Genomic DNA, 20,526 nt, shown 5'->3' with positions numbered 1-20,526 from the left:
ACTCTCTGGTGTGGTTGGGCCCAAGTCTAATCCGTACACGCAAACCAGATGCTCAGCTGTAATATGAAACAAAGCCCACTATGATCACGGATGAATCGGACAGGTTCATTCGAACGAAGTGGCGAGGATAGGATGCTCCGAGTATGGAAACCAGGGAGAGTTGAGGGTTGGAGGTTTGGTGTAAATTGTTCAGATTTCTGGTCACTGGATGGGTAAATAACGTGAGGATAGCGTCACGGGATTGATAACTAACGAAACAATACGTCATAAGCTCGCGCCAAGCCATTGTCGACGCTGTCCCTTTCTGAGTTTCTGACCTCGAATGTCAGCTGAATCGCATTTTCAATTGGCGATGGCGATGGTGGATGTTACGAGATGAGGCCGAGCTGAGAGAGGATGGAACCGGGAGAGGCGGTGGCCTCGAGCAGCGTGCATCTCAGCAACTCATCGTTTTAAGACGGGTACAATACATTGCCAACCATGCCGAGCGCCGACGTCCTCTTATTTAATATCTCAAGCTTCATCGCCGGCCTCTTCCTTCTTGAATACGGCGCCGACAAGTTCATAGACCAAACGGCAGTTGTCGCCCAACGGCTCAATGTGTCGCCGACTCTCATCGGTTTGCTCACTTGCGGCGCTGAATGGGAGGAGGTGAGTACCGCTTTAATCTTGGTGTTCTTTCATGGACATTGCGTGTTTCATGCTGACATAAGAGTAATTAGCTGGTTGTTGTCATCGTCGCCCTAAGCTAGAAGAACTCGGATCTGGCGCTGGGGAACGTCATCGGCTCTTTAGTCGCCAATATCCTCTCCTCGTTCTCCCTTGGCCTCCTGTTCATAAAAAAGGTCGAGTTTGATCGCAGCTCCAAGATCTACACCGCCATCCTTCTGGCGGCCACCTCGCTATTTCTGGTGGTCCTTGCTACTCTGAGAGTGTTTCCTAAGTGGATCACAGGCTCGCTGTTGATAATACTGTTCGTGGTCTACGTTGGATCGGTCGCATCGCTCATCTACCGGGGCACGCTCACGGCTCCTGAGAGCAACTCAGACAGCGACAGCGATAGCGACAATGAAAGTGACCATATAGACAATGATAGTTGCAGCGACGACGAAAGCGACGAAGGCAGCATTGCTAGCCTCTCAGGCAGCATCAGTCACCTCAGAGACGACGAGGAACAAGGGCGCCAGCTCCACCAGCTCAACCCCTCCAAGAACCACTCCCGAAAACGCTTGCGATCTCCCCAACGATTGTCTCGCAAACCGAAACCCTTCAGACCCCTTTACCGCCATATTCTGTACCTCATGCTCGGCCTCGCCGCCCTGCTCTTATCGAGTTACATTCTCGCCCACAGCGCCTCCACCATCGGGCGCGAACTCTCCCTCTCCTCCACCGTGGTAGGCACCACCATACTCTCCCTGGCCACTACCCTCCCGGAGAAGTTTGTTGCCGTCCTGGGCGGCATCAGACACCAGCCGGGGATATTGGTGGCCAACACTGTCGGGTCCAACATCTTCCTCGTTACCCTGTGCGGGGGTGTTCTGCTTTTGGGCGGAGATGTTGATGCCATTGCGAAAAGCTTCACAATGTTCGAGGTGATGGCCGTGTGGCTGTCTGCCTTGGCTATCTTGGGGGTGGTACTAGTAGGAGGGAGGAGGTGGATGGGAGGTGTATTGCTAGGGCTTTATGTCGCGTTTTTAGTCGCCGAGTTCGTGACTGGGCGGACGCTGGATCGGGATTGAGTACCCGACTACCTATCTCCGAATCATTATCTTCGCAACCACTCTCTTACCCATTTCACTGCGACTGGCATCTCGGAAGATCGATCATCAACCGTCGGGTCTTCCCCTCAGGGACCATCTCGCTGCTTCAAGTAATTCGAACACTGCTATACCCAGGCGCTCCCCGCACCTGTTAGCATTGACGATGCTCAGGTTTGTGATGGATGCTTGTTCCGTTCCGTCCCAGCCTCGTCCCGGACACTGGCACCTTACAGATCTCTACCACGCCAGGCGATGCGCTCATTCCGATTACGTTTCCGCTGATCTGATATATCGGCCGGGGGAAGTGTATAGCGTGCGTGCCGGTCGATGGCGACGTGGACGCGGCGGTGACGGGGATGGCGGACCTGAAGAACAACTGGCTGGCCGTGGGGTTCGCGTGGTTGCTGTGGTTGCTGGTGGTGGTGGTGATGGATGTGGCGACGGTCGTGTTGGTTGGGCTGGGCATCGCCGAAGCGGATGGGTGAAGGAGTGGGAGTAGGATTGTCAAGGTCAACGTGGTAGGAAATAGGCAAAAGGATACCCGTAGTTCTGGAGCAGCAAAGCGTATATTTATGTGAGCGATGGTCATCCCGACAGTGATCTCACTCCAGTGTCTCACGACAGTTTCAATTCGGGGCGGCATCATGTCCCAGACTCTGCCCAACTTCTGGTGGTTGTCCCGGGGTTTCATCTTTGAACCTGGCAAAAACCTTCCGTAACTCGAATTACATCTTTCGGCATTAACAGCAAAAGAACCCATCCTCATTAGAGCGAGCAAAGAGAGGGGTATCTGAAAGCAAGGTTCAAAACGCCAAGTCCCCCAAGGCTGTCAAGCCATCTGACACCAACCCATCCGTCAATCCATTCCCATGCCCATTCCGCAAGTTCAGATAGAAACCGACCAACACCTGCCATGCAACCTCCCACGAACATAAGATCAAAGCACTTGGGTTGCTTCATACCGGCTTCTTCAATGACTTCAGTAGCGGCGCAATTCGCGACCTCTTGCTCAGTCCGACGCGATACTGCACTTTCTGAGGCGCGTTCAAGACGCCCAGTTTGGCCTGTTTTTGTTCTGGCTCCTTCGTCTTCGCGTCCGTGGTGGCCGGCTCGTGCATCGCGCGAGATACGTCGTTTTCTTTGCTCTCGCCACCACTGTCGCTATTACCCTTGGCATCCGCGTCAGGAAGAGATTCGGATTGTTGTTTTGGCTGAGAGTTGCGCGAGACCTCGGATAGGGGAAGGGTTGGTGGTGGTGGTGATGGTGGTGGTGGTTGTAGGGCCGTATCGGTTTCCGTCTCGCCTCGGGCGCCCTCGGCATGCTGCTGTCCGGGCTCCTCTGGACTTTCGGCTTGGGCTTGGGTGACATTGGATTTGCGCGGGCGCCCGCGCTTCCGCTTGGCTGGCGGGCCTGCTGTTTCTGTGGGCGCGGGAGCTGGCTCAGCTTCAGCCTCCCCAAGTGGTGTCGGAGTATCCGTTTCAGGAGGCGGCGCGTCTGCCCGGGACGCCTTCCTCTTGCGCCCTCTCTTCTTCGGCACGGCCTTGGGAGGTGAGATCGGTGTCTCCAGGCCTTCAGCATTAGTTGCCTCAATGTCCGGAGGCCCGGATGCCTCGTCACTCGTCCCCAAATTTGGCCGCACGACGGTATCTCCACTCTCGCCTCCGAAACCTGCACTCTGTTGTCCATCGCGGCATTCCTGAACAGGTGCCAATGGATCCAGCTGCCAAGGATCATCGTCTTGGACAACCCTCCTTCTTTTTGACCTCCGTGTTGATGGGGGCTGTTCCAGCGCGGATGAAGTAGGTTCAGCAGATGGTACGGGTTTCGTCGTGCTTCTCCTCGATCTCGAAGACGTGTTGGTAGCCATATCGGCCAGGACATCAGGCGAAGATTGCTACAGGGACATTAGCCGCGCCCGCCCTCTCCAATGTAGCTACATAGTAACGTACCTGATAGTCGATGTCCTGAGCCGGAGACACGCGGTCAGCGTGGTCGCCGATTGATTCGTCAGCCTCGTCCGCCTCGTCCGCCACCCGTCTCGACGACCAGATCCGACTCGGAGTTGGGTAAGCAATCGTCGTCGCCATGCTCGACTTGTACGTGTGCATCTCTCCTGCCTCGAGATGCTGCCGAGGGGGCGACGTCCCGGCGGCTTCGGGCACCGCTTGAGAAGACTGGCTGACCATCCTGTATTCCTGCTTCTGGCTCGCTGTGAGGGCGCTCTGGGTGACGAACAGCGATGCAGTGGTGTCCGGCATGCTGGACCCCGCGTCCGATTCAGCCTTCCCTCTCCCTCTTGATCGCGTTCGCCTATCTGAGCTAACTGGCTCCTCTGTTGGCACAAGCATCACAGGACTGGAGTCTTGCGCTTGTTGGGCTGAGCTGGACGGGGTGCCGCGTCTCGTTCTCTTCCCGGTTGGGGGCGATGACTCCGGAAAGGCGTACGGATCCTGGGAAGGACGCACGTTCTGCGTTCCCTCTTGTAAACCGAGCTGCTGTCCCGCAGTCTTGCGCTTTCCGTACGTTCTCGTCGCTCTCTGTGACCTCACTGAAGTTGGAACATCCCACGCCTCACTTTCTCCGCTGGCAGCCTCCTCCCTCCTGGGCGTCGTGATATCCGTCAAATCAATGGCCTCAGGGTGGGGAGCTGCTTGAGCCCTCCTTGACCTGCGCGTGGCCGGAGTAGGGTCGCGGACGGAGGTGAGAGACGAGTGGTCCTTCACTTGGGGTTTCTGCCCCGGAGGAGGCGCCGATGACACCTCGGTCCACGTCGAAGCGGCGGGGCCGGCTGGGACCGTATCGGGGACGACATTCTGTGAATCGAGCGCCTCTTGTTGCTCATCGTACACCCGCTGGAAGAAGGACGGGTCGGTCGAGCGCGTGCCTGGGCCTGCGGTATGTGCTGTGTCAACGCCCTCGGCCTCGGGATTGCGGGGTTCGTCAAGGGGTGCTTCCAATTCCACGCGCATGTCGGCGCCGTCTCCAAGATCGGAACCGCCGCTTAGGTCACCGAGTTCGTCCTCCGAATCGACGACTTCCCTCCGAAGCCTCATGGTTGTGATTGCAGGCACTTTCCCGATCAATTGACCTCAGATGCTGAGTGATGCACGCGGCGGGAATAGTAAAGCGTGGCGCGTCCGGGACAAGGCGTGGCAGCGTTGGCACTTAGCAGTAACGCGTTGTCACGGGGCGCCACGGACCCTGGGACACACTGTGTATTCCGTACTGTACAATGGTATTGTACAATATAATACGGATACAATACAATACAACGACAAGGCCATCTTTCTAGAACCCTAACCCCTATGCTACCTAGACATGCTGAAGCATCGCAGCACCCAGAACATTGATATCCCAAGCTGGTTCCCACGTAGTATTCAAAAGTGAAGTAGCAATGCCTGAACCTTCCCTTTCTGTCTACTCGACCTCTTCGATCCTCGGCCTCGACGGCCTGTTTTCGTGGAGCGCAGCCGACCTCTCCGGGTCGACCTCTAGCCCAGTCAACTTCGTCAATGCTTCGCCAAGCGGCGGTTGCTGACTGCTCGACGCGGGCAGCAGCTTCACGACCTGCCAGGTCTCCAAGCTCTCCACCACATCCTTCGCATGTTGCACCACCAGCCCGTCGTTATCTGTCTCGGCCACATACCTCAGCGTCCGCATCACGTCTTCCTGCGCCTCTTTGCCGAACCCAAGCCCAAGCGCCCGGCCCTTCTCCCTCGCCTCCTCCAAGGCCTTCACAAAGCTCATCACAAACAACACCGCCGCTCTCCTCAGAATGCCCTTCTCCAGCCCACGTTCCAGCTGCAACACGGCCACACACAGATCCACCGCGCCCGTGACCAGTCCCTGGCCCAAGCCCGCGGCATTCACCTCGACCGCAGCGCCCAGAACCGACAGCGCCGACGCGCGCACCCGCACGTCTTCCATCCCGCGCTTGCTCTCATCCCACCCGTCCACAATCCGCTCGAGCAGCTCCTTCCTAGCCCTCTCCTCCTCCGTCATGGGGTCGCTCATATCCGGAACCTCGCCGCCCCACGCCTCGGCCGCCTCGCGATTCCTCTGCGCCTGCAGCCTCTGCTCGCGCAGCTGCTTCGCCTCCGTCTTGGGCCGCCGGCCCCGGCGCCCCGCGACCGAGAGCAGAGCATTGCCGACCCCCGCCGCCAAAGCGCCCGTGAATGTCTGCCCCAGGCGCTGGATCACCTGCACCAGGGCCTCGCCGAAGCGCAGGCGGGCGTCGAGCGGGTGCGCCTCCTTGGCGTCGACGAAGTGGTCTGTCAGCTCGCGTGTGACGGAGCGCGGGTGGTTGTTGGCCAGGAGGGCGTAGAGTTTGATGATGCGGAGGTAGATGTACTCGTCGGCGTCGGAGATGAGGGAGGAGAGGAGGACCAGGATGCCGGGGATGTCGAGGACCGGGGACTGGGATGTGATAAGCGTTGCGATGAGGTTAAGACCCTCGGACCGGACGGGGGCCGGGGAGTCTGGCTGGGTAATGTAGGAGATGGCAAGCGCGTAAGTCTTGCGGTCCTCGACTTGCTGATCGGTAGGTAAGCTTGTGGAGGTGACGGACGAGGCGCTGTCGATCTCGTCGCGGTACAGGAGGAGGAGCCGGAGGTTATTCGCCGTCCGCGAGAGATCCGTAGACCCGTTAGAGAGCCTATCCAGAGACGACTCTATGAGGGAGAGCACAGCCGGCTCGACTCGCGATTTCTGGAAGCCCGGAACCGTCACGACCATATTTAGGAGGCTGAGCGCCACGCCAGCCACCTCGTCATCGCCGTCTGGGCTGTTCCCAGCACGGGCTATGATCTGACTGACAAGGTCAAGGATGTGCTTGGGCTGAGTGGCAAGTTTCTCGGGGAACCGCTCCATCATAGCCTGGAGTGTCTTGACTTCGGCTAGTTTGGCGACTGAATCCTCTTCCTCGTCGTTATCCTGCTGGACTATGATGCCACTCCTGTCAGGGTTGTGGTTGGAAGCGAGCCATCTCTTGAGAAGTTCGAGGAAAGACGCAGATATGTCGGCGTCAGAAAGTGTGGAGGTGACCAAGTCCAGAAGCTTGGCCGTTTTCCGGTCAATGTGTTCTAACGTGAACCGGAATGCCTGATCACTCTTGTTCGTCAAGAGCGGTCTTGCATCCACGATCTGCACGTGCCCGTCTTCCGCCGCCTGGTATACCCATTCGGGACTGCTCGTATTGTGGCCGCCAATGTAGCCCAGATTCCGAGCAAGAAGCAAAACAAGGCCGGGGGAGGGCATCAGCATCGAATAAGTCTTCAGCAGCTCCAGTGCAGATGAGCAAACCGGCTCTGCGACGGCCGGCGGAGCCTCGGGCCGCGATGCAAGAGCCCAAAGCGGGAGAACCAGCGGCGCAAGCAGCCGCTTGCACAACCCCGGGTTGGGGTGTGACACGAGCAGCGCGTGCAAGCGGCGAAGTGCCGTCAGTAGCTCATTGTGTTGGACAAGTATCTCCTGTTTGGTTAGGTCAACAATCCCATCTCGTTCGGTTCCTGCCTCATTTGAGAACCCGGGAGGCGGTTTGATGTGGTTTAGCATGGGCTCCGCGAAGTATTTCCAACCGGCGGTGCCTTGAGAACCAGTTAGTCGGAGCCACACGATAGAGGGAGCAGCGGCGTACCGGGAGCGCCGGCCGCCTTCCGGCCCAGGATGCCGAATCCAACGACATACGAGGCAACCTTGACCAGCTCTGGCCCTTCGCCCCCGTCAAGCAGCACTAGCAATTGCGGCGAGATGGCCGAGTACCACGTCTCCGGCGCAACCGAGGCTGGAGGAGCAGACAGCAGGTTACTGGCAAGAGTGAGGGCTTCATGTGTAATGTTCGCTCCTTTCTTCTGCGGAACTGCCGCCTCAGAGACTCTTACGGTGCTCGAGGGGTGGACCGAGAAGACGAATTCCAGCGTTGCTCGGACGCCATCCGGGCGGAGCGGTACCCGCGTCAGCTCCTCCATCAACTTGCTGCGAAGCCACGGCGGAACGTGGCCCGGCCTGACCAGGATGTTGAGTGCTCCAAGAACATTGAGAGTCTTCGTCCTGGGATACGCGTCAGACCGGAACGGCACGCGGCGGACGGGCTGGCTGGGCTTGCCTCTGAATCAGTTCATCAAATTCCCGAGTCGCTTGCGCCCTCAAACTCTCGGGCACGTCAGGGCTGAAGGCCTTAGTGCCAGCGTCGATGATGGATTGCATCAGCTTCTGGCGGCCACTGGTTTCACTCGCGTTTTGATCCATGGCCGCTTGTGTTGAGAAAGGGCCGAAGATGTGGCAACGATTTCCAGCTTCCCTGGAGTATTACGGTAACTTCAAGTTGAAGTCCAAATGGTTCGATCCGGAAGGCAGAGCATGTCACTGCTGATTTATATGCTAGGGGGAAGCGAGTCTTCAGGCAAATTTGTTGCCACCCATGATGAAGACCTCCACAGGTTATATTTCAGGGCATTGAGTGATGGGACCTCCATGCGTCCATCGTGTTGCGTGCAGCACTGTGCAAAGCGGCAAAAGTGTCAGCTTCGCAAGAGCGGACTCATTAGCAGAGCAGAGCTGTGAAATGTGGGGCATCCGCGCACCACGGCGCACAGACCACGAAGGCTCGAGGAGTAGACGCGTTCCTCAATTTATAACGACCTTACTGACGCGTCGCTTTTGCCGAACTCGCCGCACCCAATTCCTCAACTGAAACCCGCACAAACTGGCCTCACAATGTCCAACGCGAATTGTCTTGATCCGAAGCACGCTTAACCTAGGAACCCCGCTTGAGATGCAGCTTTCGTCATTAGCACATCACGATGCAGCTGGCAGCCCAGCAACCCCCACTGTCGACGCGCCGTCCTCTCTCCCATCTTTCGCTTTAAGCTCTCAGCTCCAAGCTCCCATCGCGCACGGCGCCTCCCCCACAGTTCTCCGATTCCGGTTTTCCGCAAGGAATGTCACTCTGGCCGTCTCACTCGGCTCTGGACACCCACAGTACGTCGCAGCTTCGATCCCGTATCGGGTGCCGTTCAAGCTTGCCGCGCCTGGGATTACTGTGGTCAAATCTTTGTCCGTCGGGGCAAGCCAGGCCAACGTGGGGCGAACCGGTCTCGGAACTTAACCCTAAGTTTGACCTTTGGTTCCAAGTCTTGCGCTCAATAGTCATTCGGACAGCCTTTTATGCCCGCGTTGTCCGACGAGTGCGTCGCTGCTGGCCGCTGAAAAGCGGTGCGGCACTGCTCTGGCGACAACAAGGGCGGACCGGCGGAATGGGCTCCAGTCGCCGGCAACGGTGGGCAACCGTCTCTTCCCATGAGTCCACACGGTAAGCGTCTCTGGCCCGGGACCGCTCGTCGGGTCGAGACACTGGAACTGGTCCTCTGGTCACGATGGATTGTCTGTGGCGGTGTTGGCTGGACGACTGGGTTCGGCGGATACATTGGGCGGCTTGTCCGCTGCATGCTCTATCGGCTGTCGCCTCCCTGTAGGCACGACTCCCGGAAGGAGAGGGAGAGCGCAGCTTCGGCTCCATACGGTTATCCGGTACATTTCGCGCTTCTGCCCGCGGCTCACCTTGCAGGAATCACTTCGGTGAGCGAGGGCTGTCAGGCTGCATACGGAAATGTTAGGAAGGATGATATCTTAACGCCGTGCTGTTACACTCTCGGTACCCTCACTTTCCACACCCCCCTTCCTGCATGCTGTCCGACCAACTCACGGCTCCGCCGACCCCCACGGACCGCGCTGCGGAAGCATGCTCGCGCGTCATGGTACTCATGAGGTCCGACCAGGCGCATTAACTCGTCCTCGTAGGCTGTGTCCTACGTCCGACGAGACGCCAAAAATCTTCTGTGTCTTGCACCTTCGGGTGCGGATACACCATCCCTCTGGCCGGGCCTGAAAATAAGCCACCGGTCGGAGATGACAGCGCGGTTTTTTGAGGATGTTTTTGTCCGTTGCGGTACGGCCCTCGTTTGGTTCGCCGTCTAAAGCCGGTGTGACAATGGAGAGGAAACAAAAACGTGTCCCAGTTGGCAGTGCGAAACCTACGGAAAGATGCGGCCGGGCCGGCGGTTCGACAGCGGCGATTGCAGCTCTAGTTCCCGATATTGATGGGGGTTGCATCAACGACAGCCGGCTTCTACTACGGGTTTAGCGTTGCGGAGGCTCTTGACGAGTTTGTGAGAGCTTTGGGTTCAGGTTCTGTCGGCTGATTGAGAACCAATGCATCGAACTGGTCTCTCTCGACGAAGGCGGTTGGTTGAGATGGACCAGGCCCGGGACCCATCTTGAGTTGGAGTCAAAGCTTCGTGCTTGTCCGGTGCTTGGAGCCCATCTCCTCTGATCGCCGGATCCCGAGGTTCTCCAGGGAAGGCTTTGCTGTTCGAGGCCGACTAGTCGGAAAAGGGCGGGCCCTTGGGGGGTGGTCCTGGTTGTCTTCTCTCCAGGAATGGCGGGAAGACAACCCCTCTTTTTCGAGGATAAGTTCCCCTGCGTTCCTTGGCCGATAGGTATGGTGCTAACTCGCGAACAGGCAACTGAAGGAATCCATCATGACTGCTGGGGCTTGTCCGGCGAATCCATGTCCCAACCTTCGCCGTGATTCCAATCCATGCTGTTGTATGTACCTAGTAGTATCTAACTCCTCGGAGCTGCAACTACCGGCGGTGACTTGCGTTCAGCGAGTTGTGTCGCCCTGCTCGAAGTCTAGCCCATAGTACTCGCCAAGTACTTCCCGGAGACGCTGGAGCTTAGACGCTCGGCTTGCGGACGCCGTTTCTTAGGGTTGTCCTTCCTTCGGCCTGCCTGGCAACCAACCCTGTCGCAGATGGTTCTCATTGCAACTATAGAGCTAACACACCCCATAATACCTACTGAAGGATTCGGTATCCCCGTCCGCTCCGTCCTGGGTAAGCTAGTCACATGTCGCATCAGTGCCGGCCAAGCAAGGGTGGACTCGCTCGAGACTCAGCCGTGATCAGTGGAGAAAAGGAGAAAGAGAGATGAATATACAACACAGCGGACTCCGCAGTCGTCACCGACCTGATCCTGCGATTGGTAGCTTGTCTAGAGCAAAGCGGACGGGATGCTGAACTTCCTTATACGCTGTACCGATCTTATGAGCGTAGCCGATACTTGGGCCTCCCTACATACACACTGCTCATCTCTGCAGTCGTTTAGGTTGATCCCTTATACCTTGGCTCTGCCGTCAACAAGAAATGTTCCACGCTGCCATACCGTGTATGACACTGTATGATACACGTAAGGTATGAGCAATACTAGTAGCTAAACCAAAGCCCCGCATCACGGTAGTGTAAGGCTACTCCCACTAATAAACTGCCGTTCGTGAGGCGTGAGAGACCACGTGGGATACTTGATTTTCTTCGGATGCACGCAGCCGGCGGGTTCATTAAGCGAGGTAGTAGCATTCCTTCTCCTGTCAATGGTCTTCGGAGGCCAAAGCGGAATGAATTCCTCGCTTGTTGTCGGTTGATGTGCCATGCACTTCGCTTCTTATTGTTATTCTACTTGATGCGGGATTGCCGTTTCTGGCTCCCTGGTTTCTACCTAGTACAGTATCGTAGAAACGCGCCCCTTCTAGTGTAGTACTGTATGTATCTTGGCTAGGGTTACAAGTACATTGCCGTTCCAGAAGGCCTTTTTGTTTGTTGCATTCCAGGTTACGTACCTTAGATGCTGTGATGAGCGATGTTACAGGTTAGTACTAATGAGATGCAAGCTGCAAGCTAAGATCTCAGCTGCCTATAGTCTATAGGTCACGGTAGGTACGGGTACCTACATAGATGGGCACCTCCCTGAGATTTCAGATAAACGATACAGTGTCCCACGACTGGGCCAGCGCCATTAGGAATCGAGCCTAAGTCCTGTTCAAGTACATACCTAGGTAGCTAGTTATTACCTACTACCAAGCACATTCTGGTCAATGTGAAGCTCCAGGTGTCGGTTCCGGTTGGGTGCTTGGCAGTGTCAAAGCGAAATTGATCGTGTGTGGATCCCCGGCCTCCACCTCAAGGTTCTGGCCGTTGTGCTAAAAATCTCTCAATCATCGTTAGCGCAGATCAACCGTTTCGGCAGCGCGGTCGGTTCCTCCCGAACGCTGCCGCCGCCCCACCAATTGGTGGGGAATGCTAAGAACGGGCACTGGTGAGTGGAGTTGCTCGTGTCCTCCTTCTGTGATTTCCGGAAATAAACTGGAGTTTGAGCACTACAACCTGTTGTCCGCTAGCGCATATTGAAGGATTGATGATGAGCACTAGGGGTTCAACTTTTGTGGTTCCCTCTGCGGCAGTAAGATAGGTATGTAGGTCACAGTGGATACACTGAGATTTCGAGTGTACGGTAGGGCCACGCTCCGTCGCGCCAACTGACCTGTCACCCTTCAAAGTCAGACACTGTCAGAGAGGACTATGGTATTAGCCGGATGGACTTCCTTGAGAAGATCCCCCGCCTCCTGACAGTATCGATGGTCAACTATCTGTAGGTGATGGCACTCGTCCGGTCGAGGTGACACTCCATCAGCGGCATCTTGCAGCTCGATCTGCATGATAAGGTGCGGCTCTTTTGATGGAAGCGGCTCTCGAGAACCATATGATGTCAACCCGCTGTTGTTGACCTTGGGTGACAGTGCATCATGTGTGTTCACAGACTCTGGCGTCGAGGTCGGCGGGCAGTGAATTGTTTGCGAGATGGGGTTTCGAGGGTCGAGGGGGAAGAAACATCCAATGCCATCCAGTATTACCATAATAACTATGGTGCCTTACCTTAGCTACCTACTTCTATAGGGCACCACCCCCAGAACCTCCTCTTACACGGCCCCACGGCGAAGTCTGGAAAGGTTGCCTATATAGAATAGTAGGTGTGGGAGTAATGTCCAGACCAGCCTGAAAGAGGGGCTATCCACTAGGTAAGGGATGATGTTATGGGCTTTGATTCGCGGGCGACGATCACACTAGTGCGCTCAGGGTGTGACAGGCCCGCAGGAATTACGGATAAACCTCGCGAGACATCGGGCCCATACGTATCGATCGTCGACTCTCATCAGCCTGCATCAACCCCACGAAGAGACCTCCGGCTTAACGTTGGCTAGGTACTTCTTTTTTTTCTTGGTTTGTTTAACAGTTTACCTAGTTGTTGACATAAGCAGCGTTGCTCAGCAAATGACCGCCGGGAAATTGTCCGGTGTTGCTCCACAGTTCACACTGCGAGCTTCGGTGACGGGAGTTCCCAGGAGCCCGGCTACGAGATGAACAGGTAGGTGCACTACTCTGGAGAAGTCATCATCATGATGTTGGCGCATTTGTACCTGAATATGAAGTAACTCGCGCAATCTAACATACTAGTACTGTTATGGTTCGATGGTCCCATTGAGAGACCTGTGCCGCGAACTCGCTGGTGGGAACGCCAACCCGAGGAAGTTGTGTAACCAATCCCACCCATGTTCATTCATCCTGCAGATTGACACCCCCACCCCAAAGAAGGTATTGTACCTATACCAGTACCGAGCCCTGCCGGCCTTTACATCAAGAGCTGCCCGCGCCTGACTTTTCCATCTATCCCGGCCCTCCCATGAATAAGCGGACTGGTACCGAGGAGGGCAAAGCAGAGAGAAGGGGACCCAGCCGTTCCGTCATCAAAAATCATCAAGCAATGGATAATCAGCGCTGCGTTTTTAGGTCGTCTGTACCACCCATCATCGAGGAAATCATGTCGCGGGGATCATCACTCATCAGCCCTATGCAGTCGAGGTGATAGTCTCATCAGTAGCCCATCTGCATCGGCACCCCAACAGCCGTCATGACCGGCCTCGGCGTGTCGCTAGTCGTCATGTTGCTGTACGGAAGCACCCGCGATTCCAGATGAGCCTTCTGCCGCAGAACCCAGTACGCACCGGGCCCAGTCTCGTCGGCAGGGACGATCTCCATGACAGTGTACTGCAGGGTGCCGTGGATGGCCTGCGGAACACAGATTTCTGTTGACGGCAATGCCTGCTGTTGGTGCTGCTGCTGACTCGGCCAGCTCGTTGATCCTTGGGAGTGCGGCGGCATTGCTGGCTCGTTGTCTACCGCCTCACGGCCTTCAGCCTACGGAAGGTTAGTCAGTACTACTGCTCGTGGAACGGGGCGTGGTGCGAACAAAGACTTGCCAGACACATGGCGCAGGCGTGGCCATTGCAGTAGACCCAATTCGGACAGTTGTAGGTGTAGAAGTACTTGCACCGGTACTTGTAGAAACCGCCGCTGCCGGACATTATGGGAGATTCTGGAGACGGGATGTTTGCTCCAGGGGCGTTTCGCGTATTGCTTGGGGAACTTAGATATGCGGGAGAGAATTTGAAGAATGATGTCGACTGTCCGCTGACAGTCAAGCGGCCGAAAAGGAAGGATGGCGGTGCTACTTACACCTCGTTGAGGTCAAGAGTCGTGGATGGATGAAGTATGCGGGCGACGAGAGAATGTACGAAGGGATGGGAAGAAGTTGCTTTATACTACTTACATGGATAGGGTCTCCATAGCCGTATGTGTGCATTTAGACTGCATAGATCCCCGGGCAAGCTCTCGGGGACATGCTCCCACCTGTCAGACCATCCGGGGGCATGACAGGGGGGGCCTGGCTGGGGTAGTATATACACTATACCGATCCATACTGGGCACACAGTACAGGGTGCTACGGCAGGAATATGCCGTATTTTTGGTCTGCTATGGACGGCGGCTGGTCCACAAGATTAACAAGCGCATTGTCGGCGTTGTTGAGGCGTCGGTGGTTCATATAACCAAGGTTCCTAACCTTAAGGTAGTTGATTGGTACATGTATTATACATGTACTTGTACATATACGGTACATGAGTTCAGAGTGTCACAATTGAACCCAGAGCGTCTAAGCGGGATCTGCAGCGTCAATAAGGATACCACGGTGTGGAGTTCTGGTGTCAAGGCCGCATCTGCTTATCCACGTCACTGCCAGCGACGGCATTGGAAAATATAGCATGATCTGGAGTTGAGTGGTGTGGGGGGTGTCCGGTGAAGCACTGAAAACTGGAAGATCCCGCGGAGCGGCTTGAGCACGATCCTAGGCCATGCGACTTTGAAAGGCCGCAACACGGCAAGATAGAGTCTGGTGGATGGCGACGAATAGGGATCCGCGGTATGATTCCCGCGCCTGTCTCTCGTTGCGACACAGCGGCAGAAGCCAGTTTTGGCTGACCGTCCGGGAACGGTTCCCGTGCGTTGTGCAATCCTGGTCGTCGTTTTCTCGAAGTCCACGAGTGGGCCGTGGGATGCAGGCTGCGCCGTGCGACGGCCCGTGTCAGCTAGGGGGGACGGGGAGCATACTGTATTGTACAATAGGGAATCTCTCTATGATCTACTACAGCTTGGTAGTTTTTGGCGGCTACTACGAATCATGTGGTGGGAAACTTGAAGCATCCAAAGAAAGACACGCATTCCGTCCCGTAACGGACGTGTACTGATCATGTGGGCTTTCGGCTTGCGGTGAGGTTCATCAGGCCGAGACAAAGAATCCGTAGCAACCAGCCGTTCACCGTGCGCAGCATGCTTGAGATCACTGTGTTTGCCGAGCCGGCCCCACTGCCAGCATGGACCTATCCGAATAAGAAGCCCCGTCGCCGGCCTTCCACTTGCCCACTTCCGTCCGTCGCCAACACAATTGCATCAAGTGGAACAAGAAGGTTGGACCCAATGATAATCCGCAATCCCGTATGCAGAAGTGAAGGCCGTGGAACGCTGCAATCGACCGTTCCTCGGAACCGTCAACGACCTAAAGGATCAGGGATGCGTCTGTCACTTTTTCATCTGCCATTTTGACAGGTCAACACCTGAGGTGAACTGGCCCTGCATCTTCGCAATGACCACTTATTGGCTGTGCCTCTTATTGCGCTATCTCCGGCCGAGCTGCAAGATTCGTCAGGTCCTCCACAACAGGACATGGTCTCGACTCTGCAGGTGCACCTCCGGCCTTCCGTGTCGTGGTAGTGTGGGATCTGCCGACTGACAACCCCGCTAGACGCTGTCGCGTTCCTGCAGCCCCGTTGCCCAAAGGCGAAGACGCGATATCGACGCCGCACATCCGCACGCACACACGGCACAAGAACTTCATCTACCAAACAGATACGACCATGGCGCTGTGGACTCCTTGGTGTCACCCAGAGGTGAATCCCATCAGGGTCGTTGTGCCAATCACCTAGTGCGACTGATAATAGTCTGATGCTACCCTCCCTCGAGAGTGCAGTCCAAAGCAGATAATTAGTCCGTTAGGCGGCTCATAGTTCGATGGGACCCTGCCTGGTGAGGTCACAGTAAGCACCTTCTCTTGACCTCAAGGTCACAGAAGGTTGGACCCCCATCTGACTATTCCTGTCAACGACCCCATGCCACGACCTCCCTTTTCAGGATGAGGCCGTCCTATCCCCATACGAATGCGGCACTGGCGACAACTGTCTGAAGGAGCGTCGTATCGACGGCATTGCCTCATTTCACCAATCCTACGGTACAGCCCCAGGATCGGCCTGTCCTCATTGTTTGGAGTTTCCTGCGTACATTAGGTACATACGGTGCTCGCATATTGTCTCGGGCCTTGAACCCATCCTCAGCCGGGCTCAAAGCCCCGCCGCTTAAACAGCGAAGGACCTCTGCCAGATATAGGCGCTGAATGACACTTGATCTCGACCGGATAACAGGAGAGCTTGCGATGGAGGGATCGGCAGCCTGGCAACGTCTATGTCCATGCCATTCCATTGTTGCCAAAGGGAAGTTGCTGCTATATTGAAAATCTGCCGGCAACAACAGTTGCCGGTTGAGCGTTAACAACAGCATCCCTCCGGAGGGCCCCATGGGGCGGCCGACCGTTCGCTGGTTGTAGCATAAATGTGAACTCCTCATTATGCTCTTGACTTCACCGGCGAAGGAGCATGGATGCCGCATCGGCGGGAGCGGTTCAATGCAGCTCCCCGTGCTCCCCTCCCGTACCATGCTGTATCACATCGACGTGCGTGTCAGTTGCCGTTAATCGGCTTGACACAGTCGGGCCGGTGTCTTGTACGCAGGCAGAGCTTCCCGACTGGCAAGGGCAACGATGAGACAGGTGAAAAACAGAAAACGGGCGCTATGTGGCCCGCCAGCCGTGCCTTGCGGCGCTGTTGGGTTGTCCGACACAGACATTGATCTTACAGTACATTCACCTTGTTCGATTGTGCACCACCGACCACCTTCCAATATACCACTTGTGCATGCGATAGGTCCTACCATACCGAAGAGGATCAAGGTACAGAACGTCATGGCTAAAGCGCGGCTGTGGAAGAAACATCCCAGGGAAGCATCCAGACGGAAGCCCAACTCAGGTCCACAACTCCGACTCTTTCCGCGCACACGGTGACATTGGGCTAGCCACATGCACGGGCGTGGTGTCAGGAAAGCACGTCGACTAACAAACCGTGCTTGCAGAGTCGCACAGCAGCAGTCCTGTGCAGTATCAGACAGCAAATCGGAAGTGGTTCCCTGCTGTCGAGCCATCCCGGTCGAAACCTGCTCAGCAAGCCACAGCATGACACACTTTCTTCTCTCTGGACCCATGCCGTATGCGCTACCAGACTTCCACACCTCGGAGGGCGGGAAGTGGGATGACATTCCGTGTTTATTTACCGGTTTGACCAAGCCTGGGCCTCACACCTAGTGTACCCCCCGACTTCACTGCCTGCCCATCACCAGATATAGCGTACCGGTTTTATGCAGTAGCGATAGCGAACACGCCACGCCTTCACAGTGACGATGGTAGCTTGATATTGAGATCACACCAGTCTTAAGGCAGCAGCTTCTGTGGCATCAGCGCCTCCAACCCTAATGATGTGAGCCGATTGACTCGTACGCCCGGACGGCGGGACGGAGCAACACAATGTGGGAATGTCTCAACGACAACTAACCATGTTCTTCAGATAACAGAGTTCGCCTGACGCAGAGTCACGTCGCATCACTTCCGTCAAGATGTGAATCCACACCCCCCTTGCTCCCCAATTTAGACACGCAGAGGTCTAGAAAAGTCTAGGTTGTGATAAACAGGACTTGCACTTGGATAAATATGATATTGCACCATCTTTTCCCCCAATAGGACCTTAGCGGCCGCCCTTCATCGCCTGGCGACGACGGATCTTCTCGGCGACGCGCGTGAGAGCCGACTTGATCTCGCCCTTCTCGAACGTCTCTAGGTCGTAATAGTTCGGGGCAATCTCCTGGGTTTTTCGCTTTCGGTTAGCACTATATTGTGTTTTGGCGTCATCCCACGAAGCAAATAGGAAGGGGACGAAAGAAACTCACCAGAAGCCACTCTGGCCTAATATTCGTGACCGTCCTGACGTACTGCTTGGTCGTGAGCACAAACTCATTGTACACGACCCAGTCGTAGGGGCTCGTGACAACGGTGCTGGGATGGATCAGCACAAGTTGGTCGTCCTTGACCGTCTTGTACACCTTCGAGTTGCTGCTCTCGCGCATGGCAACCTGCATGAAGAAGCCCGCGAGCAGCGCGCGCCGGATGTTGGTGTAGTACTCCTTGTTCTGGAACGGCGTGCTGACCAGCTGGATGTCGTGCGTCTCCATGATGCGCTTGAGCTGCGCCCGCACGTTGTCGGCGCTCGACAGGTGCCGGTATGACAAAAAGTGCTCGTGGCACCACCTCTTGACGTCGTCGCCGGCCTGCTCGGCGCCCTTGTATGCATGATAGGCGTTGAGCAGTGTCAGGTGGTCGCCGTCTGGGTGGGCGAACTGCGCCTTCATCTCATCTGCACGCTTGCGTGCATTGTTGGGGCGCACCCAGATCTGCGGCACCGAGAGGAGCGAGGTGATGGAGAGGATCTCGTTGGAACAGTAGAACTCCGGGGAAGTGATGAGCATGACGGCCAAGGCTGGGTCGAGGGGGAACTCGGATGCCAGATTGCCGAGCTGGGTCAGCTCGCCATCGTCGTCTAGACACGCCAGGTAGTTGAGTTCCTCTAGGGCCCGCATCATGGTCTCGGGCGCTGGAGGGTCCATGAGGTCAAAGTGGACCAGATCTTGGACGCCGAGCTTCTTCAGTTCCAAGACCGTGTTGGCCAAGTTGGACCTCAGAATCTCGGGGTATGTCTGCTCAATAAGCTCCTTCTTGAAAGCCTTCTCGGTGTATAACCGGAAGCATTTCCCGGGCCGTGTACGACCAGCACGACCAGCACGCTGTTGAGCGGACGCCTTGGAGATGGGAGACACGAGGAGCGATTCTACCCGGGTACGGGGATTGTAGATCTTTTGCTTGCTGAAACCAGGGTCCACGACGTAGACGATGCCATCGATTGTCAAACTGGTCTCGGCGATGTTTGTAGCGACGATGCATTTCCGACCGGGCCGGCCACCCTTGCGGAGCGGTTCCGGCGCCTTGTCGAAGATGCGCTGCTGTTGGTGTGGCGGTAAGGTGCCATAGAGCGGGTAGACCGACATAGGACCCGCATCTGATTCCCGAATCATATCGTCAACCTCCAGACTGATGCGCCGGCAAGCATCCTCGATTTCCTCCTCGCCCGTCAGGAAGAGCAAAATGTCGCCCTCGGGTTCGCTCGCGTGGATCTGCAGCACCGTTCTGACGGCAGCCTCGAGGTAGTCCCGCTCTGGTTCAGGGGTGTAGAAGATTTCGACGGGGTGCGTCCGGCCGGGTACGGCAAGCAACGGGGCGTTGAAGAAGTAGGTCTGGAACTTCTGGGCGTCGAGCGTGGCCGACATGACAATGATCTTCAGGTCTTTCCTCCGCTCGGCGATTTGCTTGAGTAACGCCATTAGGATATCGGTGGCAAGGGTGCGTTCGTGGGCCTCATCAAGAATGATGCAGCCGTAACGGGACATGTCGTGGTCGTGCATCGCCTCGCGCAGCAGCTGACCGTCCGTCATATACTTCAGCAACGTCCTGGAGCTCGTCTTGTTCTCGAAACGAATGCTGTAGCCGACTTCTTCGCCCAACGTCACGTCAAGCTCATTGGCGACACGTTGAGCAACGGACATAGCCGCCACTCTGCGAGGCTGTGTGCAGGCGATGAGCTTCCCGGTTAAGTGCGGCAGTTCGTCGTAAAGGACATACTGCGGGATCTGGGTCGTTTTGCCGGAACCGGTCTCACCAACGAAAACGAGAATCTGGCTGCTATGGTACATATCGAGAAACTCCTGCCGCTGCTTGTGTACGGGCAGGTCTCGGCGCGTCTTGAGGATATTGAAGTACTGCTGCGAGTGTGGGTTGCCCGTCCACGGGTTCTGGTCCGAGTCCTCAGCCTTCGCAGCCTGCAGCGCCGTGGTCTTGTGGCGCTCGAACTGGTCGAGAGGCGACTTGAAGCCGAAGCCATCTTGGGCGTCCTCGTTGAGGTGCGCCAGGTACGGATTCTGCTTCGCATCCATCTTCGCACTGCCGTCACCGTTTGTTTTGAGCCGTTTGGAATCTTGACTGCCGTCGCTCTCGGCGCTTGATCGCTTGAGACCTTTTGTCGAGTCGGCCATTGTATTGCGGTGCGGAGCGTGCGGACACGGTGCTTGCGATGGCAGGAATGCCGGCCGGGGGTTACGGTCGCCGCTGCCCTTCCTTGGTTTTGCAATGCGCAAGGCTGCAGCTTTTTTTTTTGGTTTGGCAGTCCGCCGGATTGGATCAAACCTCCAAGTACGATTAGGCGGGGTGGGGCTTATCTCCCGATAAGCTCTTAGTAAGCTGCGCATATCTGCGAGGTGTAACCGCTTAGTTGCATAA

General features: G+C 56.3%; 6 protein-coding genes across 6 annotated transcripts; 2 read left to right on the top strand and 4 right to left on the bottom strand.

Annotated features, from left to right (window-relative positions):
• Positions 1-270: 270 nt before the first annotated feature.
• Positions 271-2,336, top strand: B0T15DRAFT_503733 (uncharacterized protein). The gene is made up of 3 exons (XM_062867479.1): positions 271-651; positions 753-1,592; positions 2,066-2,336. The coding sequence occupies exons 1-3, from the start codon at positions 481-483 to the stop codon at positions 2,243-2,245; spliced, it is 1,191 nt and encodes a 396-aa protein (XP_062720257.1). The 5' UTR covers positions 271-480; the 3' UTR covers positions 2,246-2,336.
• B0T15DRAFT_536619 (uncharacterized protein) lies at positions 2,337-5,029 on the bottom strand. The gene is made up of 2 exons (XM_062869561.1): positions 3,711-5,029; positions 2,337-3,655 (listed from the first exon to the last, which is right to left on the bottom strand). The coding sequence occupies exons 1-2, from the start codon at positions 4,812-4,814 to the stop codon at positions 2,717-2,719; spliced, it is 2,043 nt and encodes a 680-aa protein (XP_062720256.1). The 5' UTR covers positions 4,815-5,029; the 3' UTR covers positions 2,337-2,716.
• B0T15DRAFT_536617 (uncharacterized protein) lies at positions 5,016-8,256 on the bottom strand. The gene is made up of 3 exons (XM_062869560.1): positions 7,865-8,256; positions 7,397-7,809; positions 5,016-7,346 (listed from the first exon to the last, which is right to left on the bottom strand). Exons 1-3 carry the CDS (start codon positions 8,005-8,007, stop codon positions 5,179-5,181), a joined length of 2,724 nt encoding a protein of 907 aa, XP_062720255.1. The 5' UTR covers positions 8,008-8,256; the 3' UTR covers positions 5,016-5,178.
• Positions 8,257-8,696: 440 nt separating this feature from the next.
• Positions 8,697-9,607, top strand: B0T15DRAFT_242819 (uncharacterized protein). Its single transcript, XM_062863087.1, has 2 exons — positions 8,697-8,739; positions 8,920-9,607. Exon 2 carries the CDS (start codon positions 9,058-9,060, stop codon positions 9,523-9,525), a length of 468 nt encoding a protein of 155 aa, XP_062720254.1. The 5' UTR covers positions 8,697-8,739; positions 8,920-9,057; the 3' UTR covers positions 9,526-9,607.
• Positions 9,608-13,523: 3,916 nt separating this feature from the next.
• B0T15DRAFT_503730 (uncharacterized protein) lies at positions 13,524-14,201 on the bottom strand (the record flags this gene model as incomplete). The annotated part of the gene is made up of 2 exons (XM_062867478.1): positions 13,900-14,201; positions 13,524-13,840 (listed from the first exon to the last, which is right to left on the bottom strand). The coding sequence occupies exons 1-2, from the start codon at positions 14,012-14,014 to the stop codon at positions 13,524-13,526; spliced, it is 432 nt and encodes a 143-aa protein (XP_062720253.1). The 5' UTR covers positions 14,015-14,201.
• Positions 14,202-17,646: 3,445 nt separating this feature from the next.
• B0T15DRAFT_242738 (P-loop containing nucleoside triphosphate hydrolase protein) lies at positions 17,647-20,387 on the bottom strand. Its single transcript, XM_062863086.1, has 2 exons — positions 18,090-20,387; positions 17,647-18,004 (listed from the first exon to the last, which is right to left on the bottom strand). The coding sequence occupies exons 1-2, from the start codon at positions 20,280-20,282 to the stop codon at positions 17,888-17,890; spliced, it is 2,310 nt and encodes a 769-aa protein (XP_062720252.1). The 5' UTR covers positions 20,283-20,387; the 3' UTR covers positions 17,647-17,887.
• Positions 20,388-20,526: the final 139 nt, after the last annotated feature.

This window comes from Chaetomium strumarium, assembly GCF_033439665.1.
Source record: "Chaetomium strumarium strain CBS 333.67 chromosome Unknown B0T15scaffold_5, whole genome shotgun sequence".
Taxonomy (NCBI): Eukaryota; Fungi; Ascomycota; class Sordariomycetes; order Sordariales; family Chaetomiaceae; genus Chaetomium; species Chaetomium strumarium.
Note: the sequence above shows the minus strand (reverse complement) of the source record. Positions and strands in the feature narration are given on the sequence as shown.